This window comes from Osmerus mordax, chromosome 28, assembly GCF_038355195.1.
Source record: "Osmerus mordax isolate fOsmMor3 chromosome 28, fOsmMor3.pri, whole genome shotgun sequence".
Taxonomy (NCBI): Eukaryota; Metazoa; Chordata; class Actinopteri; order Osmeriformes; family Osmeridae; genus Osmerus; species Osmerus mordax.
Window position 1 is genome coordinate 2,137,992 of NC_090077.1, and position 18,335 is coordinate 2,156,326.

Here is an 18,335-nt window from a genome sequence, read left to right on the forward strand (position 1 = left end):
CGCTTTGTTTAAGGACTGAGAGTGGCTTTTCTCTCTGCATCAGTATAAAGAGAAGGTTCCCTGGAGTTTCCTGCTCGTTGGGAAGATGCATGGTTCCTGTCTGGAAGGGTGTTGGACCAGCACTTCTCCCTAGAGACTCACCTGGAGGCTGTATGATCTCAGCACACACACCAATGTCTCTGCCATTTGTACTGCACCTTGCAAAGCCTTGTTTCTATTTTATCTTTTTTGCTAGGCAAGGGAATTATTGACAACACTTTCATTTGACTTGATATCTTTTATAACACTTAAACAGGAAATGCCACCTGTCATGACTGTGCTTAGTTGATTATGCTTATTTGATTTATTGACTTCACATCGACGCAACTCATGCAACGGTTGAGTGCATTACGTAATGCACAAGGCAAAACTCTATTCTCAAAATCCACCTCCTGTTCTTTCCTGTCAGTCCTAACCCCAGAGTAGAGCTGTTGTATAGAACTGTTGTAGGACCTATGGAGGCTCACATCCAGTGAAACATTCTGCACAGGCAAACACTGCTAGCGAAATGGCGCATTGAGATTGCATTTCATTCCAGGAAGTTGTGATCACATGATTTATTTAATGTTTGGGGGCGTTTATATTTGTATCTGATTTTGAATTGCTTCATATTTTATTGAAGTTTAATAAGCAATAGTAAGCTTTGGAGTAGATGAGATATTGTTTTTCTGCCGCAGATATCGTGTTCGGCGAATTTATTTTCAACCTGTCTCAGCATGTCCACACAACTCAGCACTGTGGGACTCGGAAAGTGAAGAGATGCTGAACAGCACTGTGGCATTTCCCATGCGCTTCCAAACTTTGTTGGGTTGTTTAACTGTCTGGCATTTACAAAGGCCATGGCCTTTGCTTGTTCATTTGGTGCCTTGGATGTCACTGTTTCTGTGTTCAACATGAGTTTTTCCGGTGGCGGTGTCAGCGGCCTGGTCCTCAGGGCTGCAGACGCCTGATCAGCAGGAGGAATTGATCCCCAAGATGCTCCCTGTGATCTTGTTCACCCGTCAGTCCCTCCCTGATCTCCCAGGGCTAATCGATGGCCTGCAGCGCCCAGATCCTCGACTCTGCAGAATTGCAATCCTCCCCCACCCTCCCTGCTCTCTGGGGCAGGGTAGCAGGGGAGATCTACAAGATACCGGTGGCACGGGTTTGACTCAAACACACGACGTTAATTGCTCGAGGTTGACACGGAGCCTGAACTTTTTCTCCGCCCTTACGCACTTGTGGAGCACGTGCCGGAGCCTGCAGTGGTGGAGGAGCTTTGAGAAAAGGAAGGAGACAGACGGTCCGTGAGCGACGAGCGTCGCCGGCCTCTGCTACACGGTTAAATGGATTCCCGGGGGCCCCCTCCTGCCGGAGGGAGGTTAAGGATTCGTGGCTGGGGAGAAACTCCCGGTGTGTTTGATCAGGGCCTAAACGGAAGACTAATGGTTGGAGGGAGCCTCCCTGACGTGCTCGTCAGAGCCCTGTTCACACGGGCCCCGCCTGTCATCCATCACCCTTCAGCTGATACTGGGAGATAACAGTCCCATTGTGGGGGGAGGGGATGGGGGGCGGGGGGGGGGGGGGGGGGGGGGCGGGGGATGGGGATGGGGGGCACTAGTGGTCTGAGAACACGCTACCCGTACAGCATGTCATTAAGAACAGCCTTTGTACCCCCACCACCACCACCACCACTCACACACACACACATCACAGATTAAGGTGAAAGATGGGTTGTGTAGTTGAGTCGAGGAGAAGCCACAGGCTGTGCTCTGCCTCTCAAACAGGCTGGATTTCTAATGAAAACACGGCTCCCATCGCCTCTAATGACTGTTTTCGGTGAGGGTTACATGTCTGCTGTATGACGTGTCGGGAACATGCTTGTGTTTAGAGTCACATGTCAGGGCAGTGCCAGCAATACCAGTGATAGCACCTAGCCAAGCATTAGATGATTAAGTGACCATCATTGTCTCTCGAAATATGTTTGTAGATAAGTGATGACAATTACAGTTACAGGTATTTATGAATTGCTTCTGTTTCAGTGGCGACTGACAGTCTCAAGGTATATTTATGTCCTCAATATACTTTCCTGGTTCTCAGGAAGAAGTCTCTTCAGTAAATAATTAGATTTTGCTCCATTTCTTTCTCCCTGAGATACTTTTATGGGGAGAATTTGGATGGTTGCATTGAAAGAACGGAGGTTTATTGTTGTTCAGACATGAGCCTTTCTATCTCACTCATGGTCCTTGGTGGGTTCTGTCAATATATACTCTGTAATTTTACCCCCCCCCCCACACACACACACACACTCCCCCATTCAGCTCTCATTGGATTATACTGTACGTATGTACATATGCCAAAAGTACAAATAGAAATTAGTTGAAAACCTCAACAATGACTTTTCCAAGGAACAAAACAAGGCAATTAGAGATCTGAACATCCGAACATACAGTATAGAGGGGTTAAGTGAGATGTCAACAGACACACACACACACACACACACACACAACAACACACACACACACTTACAGATACACAAAGGCAGTCATTCACACGTGATGTACTTGAATAACCATAGGACTGAAAACTCTTCACACAAAGAGGAAGAAATGGAGATGTTAGCGTGCGCATTCTGTGTTCTCTCAACCACTTATGCCATACTGAGTCACTGACCTCGCTGGTGATGTCTTGCTGTGTGACATCTCGCTGTGTGACGGTGTTTGTCTTGTCTTGTACCTCCAGCTGTTTCTATCAGCTGTAAATGAAATTCCCACAATGTCCCTTTGTGTCTTAACAGTAGCAATCTTCCATCTCCTGAAAATATAGGAAGAATGCAATGTGAATGCAACACAAACAATTCAGACTTTATAACTCGAACTAGCCTTTTTTCAGGAGTGTACAATCCAGCCATTTCCATATAGGTTCTAGGTATAGTAGTTCAGCAGGCGAGTCTGTCCTCTTGTCTGCTTATCTTGAGATTTCATGTTCTCTTCAGAGCCTGTCAGCAGCTGCAGTCTCACTAAGCCTTGCTAAAGTGCCTTTCGTGTCTTTTCACCCAACCGCCTCAGTATCTCCATGTTCAGCGAGGAAAGAAACTCGATCGAAAACACGCGGTTGGGTCTCTAATTTACGACGCCATGCCTGTATTTATATGGTTTTGGTATTTGTTTGAAGCAGATGGCATGCCAAGGAAAACATGGAGCAGTGCTTATCACTTCAGGCACAGCAGCTTACCAAGGAGATGTCAAGTAAATGTTTGGGAAATTGTGTCCAACTGCACCTTCCATGAACTGACACGGAAAATTCCAGAAAGGCCTGCTTCCGATGGCGTCGCCTATAGGCATATTCAGGGTCAGCCAGACACATGTTCAGTCGTCGTGGCGACTGTGAGACATCACCCCGTTCGCCATCCAGCAACAAAGGCAGCAACCCAGTGAGGTCAGCTCTACATGGCGTTGTGGTTCTACTGCACCTCGCTGGAGAACTCTCTTCTGACGATGGCTTATTTGATCAGGTGTCTCCTCGTGGAGCTTAATCCAGACCCTAGAGGAACGGCCCGCGCTGTGCCATGGATTCCCAGCTGGGCCAGTGCCAGCTTCCTGCCAGCCTCCTGCCAGCCTCCCCCGCCTCCCCCGCCCTCCCCCTCCACCCAGCACACAGACCGGCCCAGCAGGGGGGTCCAGGCTGTATTCACAAGCAGGATTCTCCGGTGCCCATATCTGAGCCTGAGACTCCTTGCCAGGGACGGCTGGTGGTGGCTGGGAATTCTGCACAGAAGCCGTTCCACCAGCTACATCACAGCCCACTTAGCAAACAAGATGCATTAATTGCTTCAGTCTCGTTACCTCCGTGAGTAAACACAGTAAACATCCTTAGCTGAGATGAAATGGAGCGTACTGTAAATAATGTGCATTTGACTGAAGGGGGTAGCGAGGTCTGTGGGTTTGTGTGTGTGATCATGTGTGTGCGTGTGTGTTTGCACAAGCATATGTAAGTGTGTGTGTGTGATCATGTGTGTGTTTAAGCACAAGTGTGTGTGTGTACATGTGTGTGTACATGTGAACAAGAAAGCAAGCGTGAGCCTGGCTCCACTCCAGACTCAACGCAGGCCGACATTGAGTCATCACAGCCACAGGGCCGTGACCACTCCCCATCAACGAGCTCCCGTATACACACGCTCCAGCCTGGGTACAAGCATCAATTCATGAACGTGTTTTAATCCCCGGAGAACACGACTTCTAATACCCAGACCTGACATGTGCATTAGCCTCTTCCTGCTGCTTGTGTCTGTATGGTAGCAGGGGTGGGGTGGGGGGGGGGGGGTGTGGGGGGGTGACTGAAGACTATCTGTGAGGGATGGTTAGCATGGACAGCGGCAGTTGTGTGTTAACTTGAACAGCAAAGCATTGGACTGGTGAGGGCTTCTGTGCTGCCGTCTCCGATTCCTTGTTCACCATCTTGTCTGGAATCCGCTAGACCTTGCCTTTTGTTGTTGGGTCATCATAACAATTAGATAACGTAGAGCTGCTGAATTATTCACGAGGCATTAACCTTTGTGGTATTGCCTATGAGGTCATTGCGAACGAAATAAGCTAGCTGTGAATATAGCCCACTGGATGGAAGATGCATCACATCAACTAACATTTTCTTATGATCCATTGGTGCTTTGCTTAGTCAGATGATCTGTAATGTCCTCCTTGCGAAGCAGTGAGACCTCAGTGCAGTGAAGCAAAGTGAACACATGCCTTTGTGAGCCAGTGTACAAAGATCACGTATCTTTCTGTTTTGCTGCTGTGTTTATTGTCCGCACCGACATCACCAGAGCAAATACATTACATTTACATTACATTTAGTCATTTAGCAGACGCTCTTATCCAGAGCGACTTACAGTAAGTACAGGGACATTCCCCCCGAGGCAAGTAGGGTTAAGTGCCTTGCCCAAGGACACAACGTCAGTTTGCATGACCGGGAATCGAACTGGCAACCTTCGGATTACTAGCCTGATTCCCTCACCGCTCAGCCATCTGACTTGTATGTGGAAACATACTTGGCAATAAACCGGTTTCAGATTCTGATGGATTCGAGTCACCATGCGCACTCGAAGAACCTCTCTGTTGTGTGTGTCTCACCAAACAAAGCAGTTGTCAATACAACACTGGAAGTGACCGGGTCGACTGGGTACACGCCCTCCAACATCCTCAGATTCGTATACTGTAGTTCACCTCCCCTTTCACACAAGTCTCAACACACACCTTTTTACCTCAGAGCTGTGTGGTAGGAGAGGGAGAGAGAGGGGCAGTTGAATCAGGGGAAGTGGCGTAAGACACGTCTCCCTGGAGTTGGGAGAGAGATTCTGAGAGCACTTCAGGAGCTACAGGGACCCAGAGGCGGTGATGGTTGTTTTCTGACAAGCCTGTGTTTCTCTCACCTGACCTGAGTTCAGGTCTGGCTAGCCCCCACAGCACAAGGACACAACACCACTGTCCTGGCCTCCTCCCCCGCATGTCTCCTGGACTGTCATTGGTTCTGTCACCTGTCACTCACTAGTCTAACGCTTTGTCAAGTTCACTTCCAGGAGGCACAGAGAAAAAAGTCCCAATGTCACTATAATGATTGACTGTTGAAAGCACGAGTCTTAGTCGGTTGTTTGGATTGAATCTGTGTGTGTGGGCAGCCCATTGGATCGTCAGGGTCGGGGTTAGTTATTAATCTACAACACACAGCGAGGTTGCTCGTTACGCAGACTAGGTGCTGCAAAGTGGCCTCCTGATCTTCCCGCTCTCTCTGTCTCTTTCTCTCTCTTTCTCTCTCCGCCTCCGAAGATGAGACAGACCTCTAATTGACTCCCATCTTACTGCCCTGCATTAGGCCTTAGCGCTCAGTGGTTTTGCGAGATTTGAAAAGTTCTGGTAATACATTAGCGGCTCCTGTTAGCTTCTAATCCCATTTGGCCTGCGAGAGAGAGAGAGAGAGAGAGAGAGAGAGAGAGAGAGAGAGAGAGAGAGCGGGTGGCGGCGTAGTCACTCAGCTGAGAGAATGGGGGAGATGTGCTTTAATAGAAGCTGCTCTAATTCAATTGACGCAAATGTGTGGCTTTAATGGATTTTTACCTGCCGGGCTCCGAAAATGGGAGATTTGAGGGAATATTAACAGGTTGAAAGTAATTCAAGTCTAATTACCATTTTTGTTCGGTGAGCGTTCAGGATCGAGTCAGTGACATACAGTGAGATTATGATCTAGTGCCCCAGACACGTGAGTGGACTTTTTCGATTCGGCTCCCCAAGTGCTCTCCCTGCCTGTGGGGGCCGGCTTTGATCTCCTCGGTGACATTTGAAGTGCCCCCCCCCCCCCAGCGCAGGAGGCAGCACTGCTCCCCCCACCTCCCCGGAGCCCCTGTCCCCTCCCACACCCACACCTCCCCGGAGCCCCTGTCCCCTCCCACACCTCTTCTTCCCCAGAGCCCCTGTCCCCTCCCACACCTCTTCCTCCCCAGAGCCCCTGTCCCCTCCCACACCTCTTCTTCCCCAGAGCCCCTGTCCCCTCCCACACCTCTTCTTCCCCAGAGCCCCTGTCCCCTCCCACACCTCTTCTTCCCCAGAGCCCCTGTCCCCTCCCACACCTCTTCTTCCCCAGAGCCCCTGTCCCCTCCCACACCTCTTCTTCCCCAGAGCCCCTGTCCCCTCCCACACCTCTTCTTCCCCAGAGCCCCTGTCCCCTCCCACACCTCTTCTTCCCCAGAGCCCCTGTCCCCTCCCACACCTCTTCTTCCCCAGAGCCCCTGTCCCCTCCCACACCTCTTCTTCCCCAGAGCCCCTGTCCCCTCCCACACCTCTTCTTCCCCAGAGCCCCTGTCCCCTCCCACACCCCCACCTCCCCAGAGCCCCTGTCCCCTCCCACACCTCTTCTTCCCCGGAGCCCCTGTCCCCTCCCACACCCCCCAGGGTGAGGAGGTGTTGTGTCTCGTGTTCTGGCTCTCTCTCAGAGGGAAGGTTGGGGGGGGGGGGGAGAGGGAGGGGCACTCTCCTTTCATTCCCGCTTCCCGTGGAAAGGTCAGCGTGTCTGGGAAGGAAACGTGTCGATCACAGGAGCCCTCCTGACTGCCTTCTCATCTACAACTGAGCTGCTGAGGGAGGGGGCCCGGGGGCCCTGAGGGGGGCACTGAGGGGGGCCCTGAGGGGGGCCTCTCTCCATGAGGACTCCCTGCAGCTTATCAGCTCTGCTGCACAAAACTAAGCGTTATCGGAAGAACTTTCTTGAAGAAAGAATTAGGATTGTGAGAAGCGTCCAACAAACTAATTTATCTAAAACATAACGTCGGTCAAATGGTTCCAATTGTGTCTAATACATTTAGACAGTTTAGGTTGAACGTTATGGAGATATTGGCCAAGTAATAAAATCCAGTATTTCTTTCTGGATTGTGTTTTGATAGAGAAGGTACAACTTTCATATTAGTGCCGTTCAAACCAATTAGCTCTGTTCCATATTTGTATGCAAGCAACCTCTTTGTACTTAACATTCACAAGCTGGAGTAGAGTAAATTAGCTAAGGGTGTCACAACATTTGTCATTTGTACAGCATTCTTCAGAGTTTTCGGAGCGATATGGCAGATGATCCACCCACGCTATACTTTGTTCTCTTCCCCCCTCCCCCCTCCTTCTCTCTGGAACCTTCCAAACATAGTTTGCATTGATTTATTCTCTTCCACCAATTAAAAGCAATTTTGTGAGCATTAGAGTAAGCCAAGCCGGGAGCGTTGCACCACAGCAGGCTGTTCATTACCTCTGTGTGTGTGTGTGTGTGTGTACACGCAATTAAGGTGTACATTAGGTGTTTAAGCGTTTGTGTGAACCGCACAAGAAATATAGAATTGTGCCATGCGCACAATTCTATGTGTGTGTGTGTTTGTGAGAGTTTGTGTGCGTGTGTGTGTGTGTATTTGAGAGTGTGTGTGTGTGTGTGTGTGAGTGTGTGTGCGGGCCCCCAGGTGTGCGTGTGTGTGTATCTGACATTCCCATCACGTGCCGGGCATTAGCTCACTGTTCTCAGGCTAAATCCCTGCGTTGCTGGAGCGGTGTCAGTGTCCTCTCTGCTGCCACACCATGCTTATCTTCCACCCACTCTCTGCCCCCGTGGGTCTGCAGAGGGGCACGGGGGTGGAGGGGGTGGGGGAGGGGGGGGGGTGCGTGTGTGTGGAGGGGAAGGGGAAGGGTTTCACAGAAGATAGGAAGACGCTAGTGTAAATAACCCAGGGCCGCGATGGCTGGCTCACACAGCCGGAGAGCAGACGGACGGCCCAGCATCAGTGAGGAGGGATCCTGTGCCACCCTGCACTCTCCAATGCCCGACACACTCTCTATCCCTCTGTCTCTCTCTCTCTCTTTCTCTCTCTCTCTGTCTCTCTCTCTCTCTTTGTCTCTCTATCTCTATCTCTCTTTCTCTGTCTCTCTCTCTGTCTCTCTCTCTCTCTCTTTCTCTCTGTCTCTCTCTTTCTCTCTTTCTCTGTCTCTCTCTGTCTCTCTCTGTCTCTCTCTGTCTCTTTCTTTCTCTCTCTCTCTCTCTCTCTCTCTCTCTCTCTCTCTCTCTCTCTCTCTCTCTCTCTCTCTCTCTCTCTCTCTCTCTCTCTCTCTCTTTATTGGCATGAAAACGACAGTTGTTCATATTGCCAAAGCAACGGTAGAATTACAGAAATATTCATCAATCATGGCCTTATATATACTTATATTTCATACACTTACATACAGAGAGACACACACGGCAGTTAAACATATACATACGTGTAACTACACCACACAGGTGTACAACTCTCTCTGTCTCTCTCTTTGTCTCTGTCTCTCTCTGTCTCTGTCTCTGTCTGACCATCGCTGTCTGTCTGGGAGCCCCTGCAGGAGCTGGTGAGCTCTCCGCTCTGCCAGCCTCCAGAGCGTATGGATCTCTGTTCTCTTGTCCCCGGGGATCTGGTCCTCAGCAGATTCTTGTCGCAGTCGACCAGCTGACCACCGTGCAGAAAAAAACATTTAACATCTGAGGGAGCTGAAGCTTCAACAGGCTTTCCACTTACAAACTCTTTCCTCTAGGTTTCAAGCTATTTATTTCCTGCCATTTCTCCAAAAAGTAGAAATTAAATGAAAAATAAGAGGATGTGGAGAAATGGAAAACAAGTGTGAGGGTAAATCTGTTTCCTGCCGCCGGCAACGTGTGGCATTATCTCCCCGTCACAGCTTAGTGGAGGCCCGCTCGTGTGCCTCTGAGAGTGTGTGTGTGCATTTGAGAGGGTCTGTTGTGCTGTGAATGATAGGCATGTTTACCCATACGCACACGTTCCTCTGCAGATTAGCCTGCCCCAGGAATCAGTGGAAATCCACACTCCCCAGTATGTGTCTGATCTGCTTTACCTGCTCTCTGTAAATCTGCTCCTGTCGGGAGTCTCTGACATTTTTATGTCCTGGGACCTGGGTGGGTCCACACCGCACAGGATATAGGAGCCGTTCTCCTAATCCTCTATGGAAATCAGAAACTGTACAAATCACGAGTTAACAGCCCGTCCGAGTTAATGGTTTCCTTTTGGATGTGGAGGGTTCCATCTCTGTGTGTGTGTGTGCTTACTAGCACACCAGCAGTGCCTTGGGTTCTGTTCTGTTCCGTTAGGGTCTCTTCATTTTCAAAGATGATTCCTCCTCGGTGAGAGACTGTAAACCTATGTTGTGTAAACATTGGAACTCACAAAGGAGTGTGTTTTTTGATTGTTTTCATGTTTCTCCCACTGCTTCTTGGTGCGTGTGTGCATTCTTCCTGTCCCTGAGTTCCTCCTGACTGTCGTCAAAATCCAATTAGAGGAGGAATTTCCAAAGAAGACCGCAGAACAGCACGCCATGATACCGAGCTTAGGAAACCTTGATGCGGGCTGCGCGGTTCTCTCTCCCCTTCGTTCACACCGTGTTCACACAAAGACTTGTGTAATTGGCAAACAGATATCTAGACGAAACAATTTCCCTCCCTCTCTTCACGGGCCCTCAGCAGAACAATGGAAGCGCCGGGGGTAATCTCCGCGGTGAAGATTTCGGAAAACTGAAATGAGAGACACGTCTCGTCGGCGGCGGGAACCACGACTGCCCAGACGCCACGGTCGGCACTCGCGAGCACGGCCTACAAGCACTCGCGGCGCCACGACCGAAAGCCCAAAGATCACAAGCATTCCTGTCACATGGTTTTCAGTCCTCTCCTCCGCCTGAGTCATCTCAGGTCCTGTCTCTGGCTCCAGGCTGCCATGACCCTTGTCAGTCTGGGGGGAAGCGATAAAATCCATCAGACTATATATTAGATGCAAATATTGACATGGACACAGGTGGGGAATTCTAAACGCTCTCTTATCATTCCTGTTGACATTGGCGATGGTTAAGGGAGATGAATAATTCATGCTGGGATTAAAAGTGCGGCCTGATGCGGGCCTGATAGACTGTCTGTAACGATAGCCGCGGTATCTGGAGATGATGCTGAAGGGTTGTCCACAGCCCATCCACCACGCTCTCGCACAACTCACACACTTGTTTTTTTAATCACTCAATTTATTTATGACTTTACACCGCTTTTTACATTTCCCCACTTTGAACAAAACGCTAATTATATTCCTGCTTCCATCCTATTAACATTTCATCATGACTAAAAAGTGCTTACGAAGAACTTGAGCTGTACTTTTCCCTCAGACGGCAGATATTTCAGTCTCTTAATAGTACACCATCTGTTTTCCTTCCTCTTTGAATGCTAGGGATGAGCAGCACAACAGATTGATTTAACTAGCAGCCGAGTGCGCAGTCACGCTCTGTGACAGCAAACAGTCTCTCATCCACACACACTCTGACTTCATGGAGTGTCAGAGGGGAGAGGGCAGCTCTGTCACACCACAGTGGCCTGAAGATAAATGACCAGACTCTCACGCACACACACGCACACACACACACACACACACACACACACACACACCCACACCCACACACACACACACACACACACACACGTACTGTAGCATGTCCTCACAGACACACAAACACAATACACACCATTCACACACAAAGCAAGCCCGCACACACACACACACACACACGTACTGTAGCATGTCCTCACAGACACACAAACACAACACACACCATTCACACACAAAGCAAGCCCGCACACACACACACACACAGACACACGTACTGTAGCATGTCCTCACAGACACACAAACACAACACACACCACTCACACACAAAGCAAGCCCGCACACACACACATACACACACACACACACACACACAGACACACGTACTGTAGCATGTCCTCACAGACACACAAACACAACACACACCACTCACACACAAAGCAAGCCTGCACACACACACAGACACACGTACTGTAGCATGTCCTCACAGACACACAAAAACAACACAAACACACAAAGCATGTCCTCACACACACACACACACACACACACACACACAAAGCATGCCCACACACACCACACACACAATCATACTGTATGCGCTACATGTGTACACTGTCAAAACAGCTATTTGTTTGGGGAAAATGGAGGGATTCTGATTAGATCTCTGTATTCAAGGACACACAGGTCCACAGCAGCAAGTCATGTAGCTTCGAACTAAAGACGGCCTACATGCAACATTTCTCTCAACTTCACATCTGTTGTTCTTCAAGGGGGGCAATGTGTTGTCTGATGTTGCGAAACATTCAAAATATTGTTTGTTGCAGTGACTTGCAGTGACTTTGGGTATCTGTAGAATGTTTATTAGCCTCGGAAAATGAAGTTTGTGGTGTGGTTTTATTGTTGTATTTGTTGACTCAAGGGGTAATGTGTATGTGTGTGATTTGTGTATGTGTTTGCATGAGCATGTGTGTGTGTGTGTGTGCGAGAAGCCTAAGGTAGTTATTGTTGTAGACATGAATGCTGTGGTTCAACACAGCCTCCATCAGCCCGAGAGCAACACACCATCACACCCCCCCTTCGTCCCCTCCCCCAGACACCGCAGTCAGCCTGGCCTCACCCCCCCGCCGTGGTGCCTCATTCCCCACCCAGCGCCGATGTAGGCTGGTGAACCAGGACGGACCCCCCCACCTCCACCCCCCCATCCACAGGGCCTGCTGTTGGGGGATGCAGATGGAGCTCGGCGGATTAATGGAGAGGAACTGCTGGAGTAGAGGGTCAGCTGGGAGAACCGGTGTTCCCCGCAGCGCGGAGCCAGACCCCGAGAGGGGAGGAAAGGAGCAGTGTAGCCCGGGCCTCCAGGCAGGCGGGCGGGGCTGTGGGCCACGGCAGCAAAGGGAGACATTACATTACATTTACATTTAGTCATTTAGCAGACGCTCTTATCCAGAGCGACTTACAGTAAGTACAGGGACATTCCCCCCGAAGCAAGTAGGGTGAAGTGCCTTGCCCAAGGACACAACGTCATTTGGCACGGCTGGGAATCGAACTGGTAACCTTCAGATTACTAGCCTGACTCCCTCACCGCTCAGCCACCTGACTCCCTGAGACCTTCCCAGTGTCGCTCAGCTTCCAACTTATTGGGTTTCCTCAGAAGATGTTTATGTCCTTCTCTCACACTCCGAGGGACAGCTTCCCGCTTCTAGTTATCTCATCATAATTTATCGAGGGGGCCACACAGGAGTCCGAGTGTGGCTCTAGCCGACAATCAGGGCCGGGCTCGGAGGGAGGGGAGTGGGGGCGCTATGTGGCGGGGAGGGGCCATGTTTTTCCCTCTGCTCCAGGTGAAAGGATCATGATGAGGTGAAATGGAGTAGGAATTGACCGTGGACCGCACTGGGTTCCCGTGATTGCTTCAGGCCTCGCAGACTGTGTCCACTGCCCCCGTGTTCGACTCAGGTTTTTGTCCAGCGATGGTGTGAAGCTGCTGCCTGTTTTTTGAATTGTTAACGGTTTTCGGTCAGAAGTGGTTTGTTCCTAGACCCAAATCAGTGTACCGTATAAAATGTTTTAAACTCGTCCACAGCGCTGGAGCTCTGTGCGAGTTCCGAGCCCGGCAGTTCTGAAAAGCAACGTTCTTTCCACTTCTTTTTACCGTAGAGTAAAAGTAAGATCCTAATTCCTAGTTTGTGTTTGTGAAGAAAGAACCTGATGCTGCTCTGTTTATCTGGGTCCCTAATCGTAGCGCAACTGAGATTGACATCCTCGCGGTTTGTTAGAAAGCCAAACTTTGTTTGCAAAAAGTTTGAATGTTTGTCTGCTTTAAAGCCTTGCTGTTTGAATCATCTTAACCCCTCAGGGGTGATACAAACCACGAGTTACAGCCAGTATTAGAAGACTTCAGATGGACACACCATACTGTGGGAGGTCTCTCAACATACTGGATGCAAGGCCGTATTGACCATTAAGTCAATACTGTAAATGCCCTTTTACTATTCACCAAGGATATCTGGCTCGGACATGGCATGTTGGGACTGTAATGACTAAGATCCCCCTGGGCTGTCTATAACATTCTGCACTCAAATGTCTCCATGGAGACCATGATGGACATTCTGTCTATTCAAGCACACACGCACAGCGTAGAAATGTTCTACCTTCAATGTTCCATAGAGAGAGAGAGAGACGGAGTGAGAGAGAGAGAGAGAGAGAGAGAGAGAGAGAGAGGCAGAGAGAGAGAGAGAGAGAGAGAGAGGCAGAGAGAGAGCTAAGGAGACATTGAATGGCTGAGAAAGTCTTGAGAAAGTCCAGTTTTTCAATTTTATTGAGCTTGAATCCCAAGCTCTACCGCTGCCTACCTGTTTCTATACAGGTTTGCAACTTGGGTTTGTCCTGTGCTATAGAAGCATCCCATCAGATAGAGGGCTGCCAACAACAGCGTCATTACCGCCTGGGAACATGGATGCCCACGTCAGGCAGAGAGAGACGCAGCTGGTGGTGAGCCGTCCTGCCCCTTGGATGGAACCCTCCTGGGTTGGAGAGGATCATTAGGCCCTGCACGGACCCTCCAATCCTGGAAGGAGTAGGGCCCTTCCATCTGTTGTCTTCCACATCCTGCCCTTCAATCCTGGATCCTGTCATCCAAGCAGGACGGCTGTTTGACTCGTTTGCCTGAAATAACGACGGTTCTCGTTTGTTCTTCGTTTGGTGTTACTCGGTCATCGCCGGTGTGCTGTTTTCAGACGACCAGAGCGCCGCTGACATGCAGCACACCAGAGTTCCATGCAGAGTACATCTGGGGGAAACAGAGTGAAACTCTAGTCTTTTATAGCCCTACATCAGTTGTTGTGCGCCAGTTGCCCTGAGGCAACAGGTTCAACCCTGCATAGAAGTAGCATAGCCGCGGGAACGTATTTCATCAGGGGGGTGCTGGGGGCCCTGGGCTTTAATCCAGACCGGCCCACCAGAACCGGACCTGTATACGCCACCACAGCTGCCCTGCTAATGCATCCACATTCTGTATTTGATGTGATGCTAGTTCGGGGGTTCGATACTTAATGCGAGGGCGCGTAGCGCGAGAGCCAACATTTTTGGCCTTTATGTGAGCCCAAAATATTTTTGGGAAAAACAAAGCCGTTTTTCAATTGGTAAAACCTTGTCTAGTGAAGGTGATGTCTTTTTGTCTCTTAATTTTTCAGCCCCACCGATGGCCAGTCCGCTACTGCGGGGCTGTGCCGCGGTGGTGGATTTTCAAGCCATACGATTTTTAATTCTCGTGCTGTCAGGGGGCGCTGCAGCACCCTCCGCGCCCCTAGTTCCCGCGGCCATGAGAGGTAGTGGTGAATGTATGATCTTCATCTTAATCTGGGTGCTGTGAAAGCTATGCGGCAGTTTGTTACTGGAAATGTGGAACTGGAGAGTGGGCGTGTGGGTGGAGGTGGGGGGGGGTGTGGGTCAGAAGTCTGATTGCTACCTCTGACTGCACTCTACTGACTTCCATCCTTTGATGGCATAGAGAAAGGGAATCTATTTAATTTCTCTCTGCCACTTTTCCCTCCAACCCCACACTGTTCTGTGTGCGGTGAATATGCAACTGACTAATGGTGGAGATTTTTTACATTGTAGATGGTCACTGTGAACATTATCCTCCTTTGTAGTTTGTCGAGGCAAGGACATTGGGTCTGTAATTTGCCACAGTCAGAGAACACCTTTCATAACAGCCATTCTTCGGATTATTCTGAGAAAGTGAATATACCTAATCATAAGAGCCCTTTCCGGCATAGACATGAGACAAAGAGGTTGCAGGGAGGAAGCCATGACTCAGAATAATGTATGCTTGTTTGTTTGATTCTGGCTATAACAAAACAGTCTGTTTGTTTAAGGAAAATGGCATTTGGTCGACCACACATTTGTATGTGCATCAAAACGTGTATTTCTTTTCCATGCCATTTGCTATTCACCTGTAATTGACAAAAGTATATGTTCCCGGTGATATTTCTTTATCACGTGCAGTTAAAGTTTGTATGAACTGATAGCAGCTGTTTCGAATAAACACACCCGTGTCTTTCACCCTGTTCCCTCCAGTGGAAGCGTCTGTCCTCCAGACAGCAGGCAGACGTCTGCTGTCTCTAAAGACAGGCAGACCTGTCCTCGGCCGTCTGATCCTGGTTCGTAGTGTGTGTGTGTGTGTGACCTCAGCTGGTGTGTGTCTCAGCTGGACATGCTGAATCTCTCAGATCAGGGGGGTTTCTCAAGCGAGGCACCCGTGTGATTAAGCCCCCCCACTGCTCTTTTCTGCTTTCTAATCAGAGCCGTGGTCGAGTTTCACCCCGTCCGCTTCGCGGACGTCACAAATGTCATTTCCACTCTGATCATGGTGTTTAACTACTTGATAATCCGCGGCTCCAGTGCTGAATGTAACCCGAGGTTCTGTGTGTGTGTGCTGCTCCTCCAGGGTGAAGCTGAAAGAAGGCCTGACCTTCCTGGGGGCGCGGCCCAGCAACCCCACCCTGTGGATGGTCAGCCAAGACGCCCGGAGCGAGGGTCACCGCGTGGTCACCCTCCATTGCCGGAGGAAGGAGGCCAGCTACGGACAGAGGTGAGCACCTGGCAGGCCTTTACGCCACGTCCTCACCAGTTCCTCACGGTTCCTAGAGGTTCCTCACGGTTCCACACGGTTCCTCACGGTTCTTCAGTGTTCCACATGGATCACTGCGGTTCTTCAGTGTTCCACATGGATCATCGCGGTTCTTCAGAGTTCATACGTGTTCCTCAACATTCCACATCGCTCCCCTATGGTTTCTTCGGTATCATGTGGTCCTCAGTTTCCACTTGAGGGAAGGAGCGTGTCTTTGCTCTCTGTTCCGGATAAGAGGAAGATAACGGCCCATCTCTGAGCCTGTCGGCTCATTAGCATTTTCATTTCCCTACTGGAATAGCCTTCAAGATGTTTTGGTCATTTCCTGTCCGTATTTACATCCTTAAATTAATCTGGCAAATAGGAAAGTGATTCCCAGGATGTGGGAAAGGTTGCCGTGTTAATTAAGAGCAGATCCAAAGCCTTTGTATGTTCTAATGGTTTCTCTCCACGGATCAGGAAGTTGAGCTAATAAATCTAACTTTCTAGTGACAGGTGTAATTTTACGGATTAGTGCCAGATTCGGGTTTTGGGAAGTTTTGCCTATTAGATCCGTGGCCATCATTGCTCAAAACTTCCTCCGGGGAAAATAGATGGCTTTAGAGTTCGCTGTAACATTTAAGTCAGTTCTGCAGTTGTTCACAACATAGCCTTAGTCTTAAATTAGCTCATGTACAATAGGCAAAATCTGCTTTATGTCTCTGATATTAGCCAGTCAACGTTTTACATCTTTTATTTATTACAATAATTTGGATTATTACTCAATATTATGACTTACAGGACAGCGACTGCATTTAAAAAAGATTTCCCCCTTATGGAAATATACTCAGCCCCTTTTCCTGTCGAGAATCGTAATGATCTTATTTTAACAAGTGTAGCTATGACTTTCAGAAAGGATAGCAATTTAGAGGTTTAGTGCGGAGGCACATAAAAGGATGGATTCAACATCCAGCAGCTCACACTGTCATCTCCACCCGCCCCCCCCCCCCACCCCCCCCGCAGTCTCCCCTGACTCAGGCATTGTTCTTCCCTCTCGGCACCAAAGGCTCACTCTCTCTCACACAAGCACGCCGTTAAATCAGTTTTTATTGATTTAAGTGAGGGAGTGGGAGACGAGAGCAGGCATATTTAGTCTAATCCCTGCCTGTTGGGTCGTGTTGGATAGACTGGTCTGTAATCCCCCCAGCTGTCCAAGTCACTTCACCTAGAGGCCCAGAGACGCCCGCCTCACACTACAGACAAGGATCTGTTTTTCTTCTTCTCTTTTTTCCTCCCTTCTTTCTTCTTCTTCCTTTTCCCGTTGCCCCCTCGCTCCTCGTCCACGCACGATGGAGGGGATTAGAGGTGGCCATCTCATCTTTTCAGCTGTCATCCTATTTCTCCGCCTTCCACTCTTGCTGTTTCTTCTCCTCCTCCTCCCCCCACCACCAGCACCACCCCACCCCACCCCTCGTTCCTCCCACCTCCTCTCTCTCCTCTCCTCCTCCCTAGGGGACGGAGAGATGAGTTGTCGCGGGGACGTCATTCCACCCCTGCTCCAGTCGTGCTTCACCTCCACTCCTCCTTTAATCACGGGGACACGTGATTAACCATCTCATTACCAGTGTCCAGGCACGGCTCACCTCCCCTCAGGTTGCCAGGCACCGCTGACATCCCCTCAGGTTGCCAGGCACGCTGGAGAAAACCCCCCCCCAGAAGCACCGGCGTTCACACTACACCAGCACCGTGTCTGTTTCCCCTTGAAAAGCGACCTGCTCACGACTCCATTCTCATTCCGTCACATCAAGTCTATGAAGTTTATGAAGTCTATAGGGGGTTCGCCTAATGTTTAGATAGTTGTCCATAATCACTTCTGAGGACTGCTACAGTGTAGAAGGCGCTGTACTCCAGAGGTATGCTGTACAACAGAGTACAGAAGAAGAAGCCACTGGCCAAGATTCAAGTGCTGGCTCAGCTTAATATCATGTGCCATCAAATCTCCCCCGTACATGTCAAGATACAAAAACAGGCCTCCGCTAAAGTGGTCTTTTCAGTCGCGTGGTCGCATCCTGTGACACAGTGCACGTCAGGGGGATTAGCGCTCGCTGGAGGAGCCGTGGAACCCTGACTCACACACCAGGTGCTGGCCGGAGAGCACTCCAGGAGATTGGAGTCCCTCGCAGCGCCGTTAAAGACATTTAAAACAACAACCGCCCACACGCCTCCCCCGGCATGTCATAACCCGAGAGAGAGAGAGAGAGAGAGAGAGAGAGAGAGAGAGAGAGAGAG

At 49.8% G+C, this 18,335-nt stretch overlaps 1 protein-coding gene across 1 annotated transcript in view; it reads left to right on the top strand.

The window, feature by feature from the left end:
* The window catches only part of si:dkeyp-14d3.1 (transmembrane protein 132C), a 76,682-nt gene that overhangs the window by 26,923 nt on the left and 31,424 nt on the right, over positions 1–18,335 (top strand). Inside the window, 1 exon segment of the mRNA XM_067230937.1 lies at positions 15,885–16,028. Within this exon segment, the coding sequence (XP_067087038.1) occupies positions 15,885–16,028 (144 nt within the window).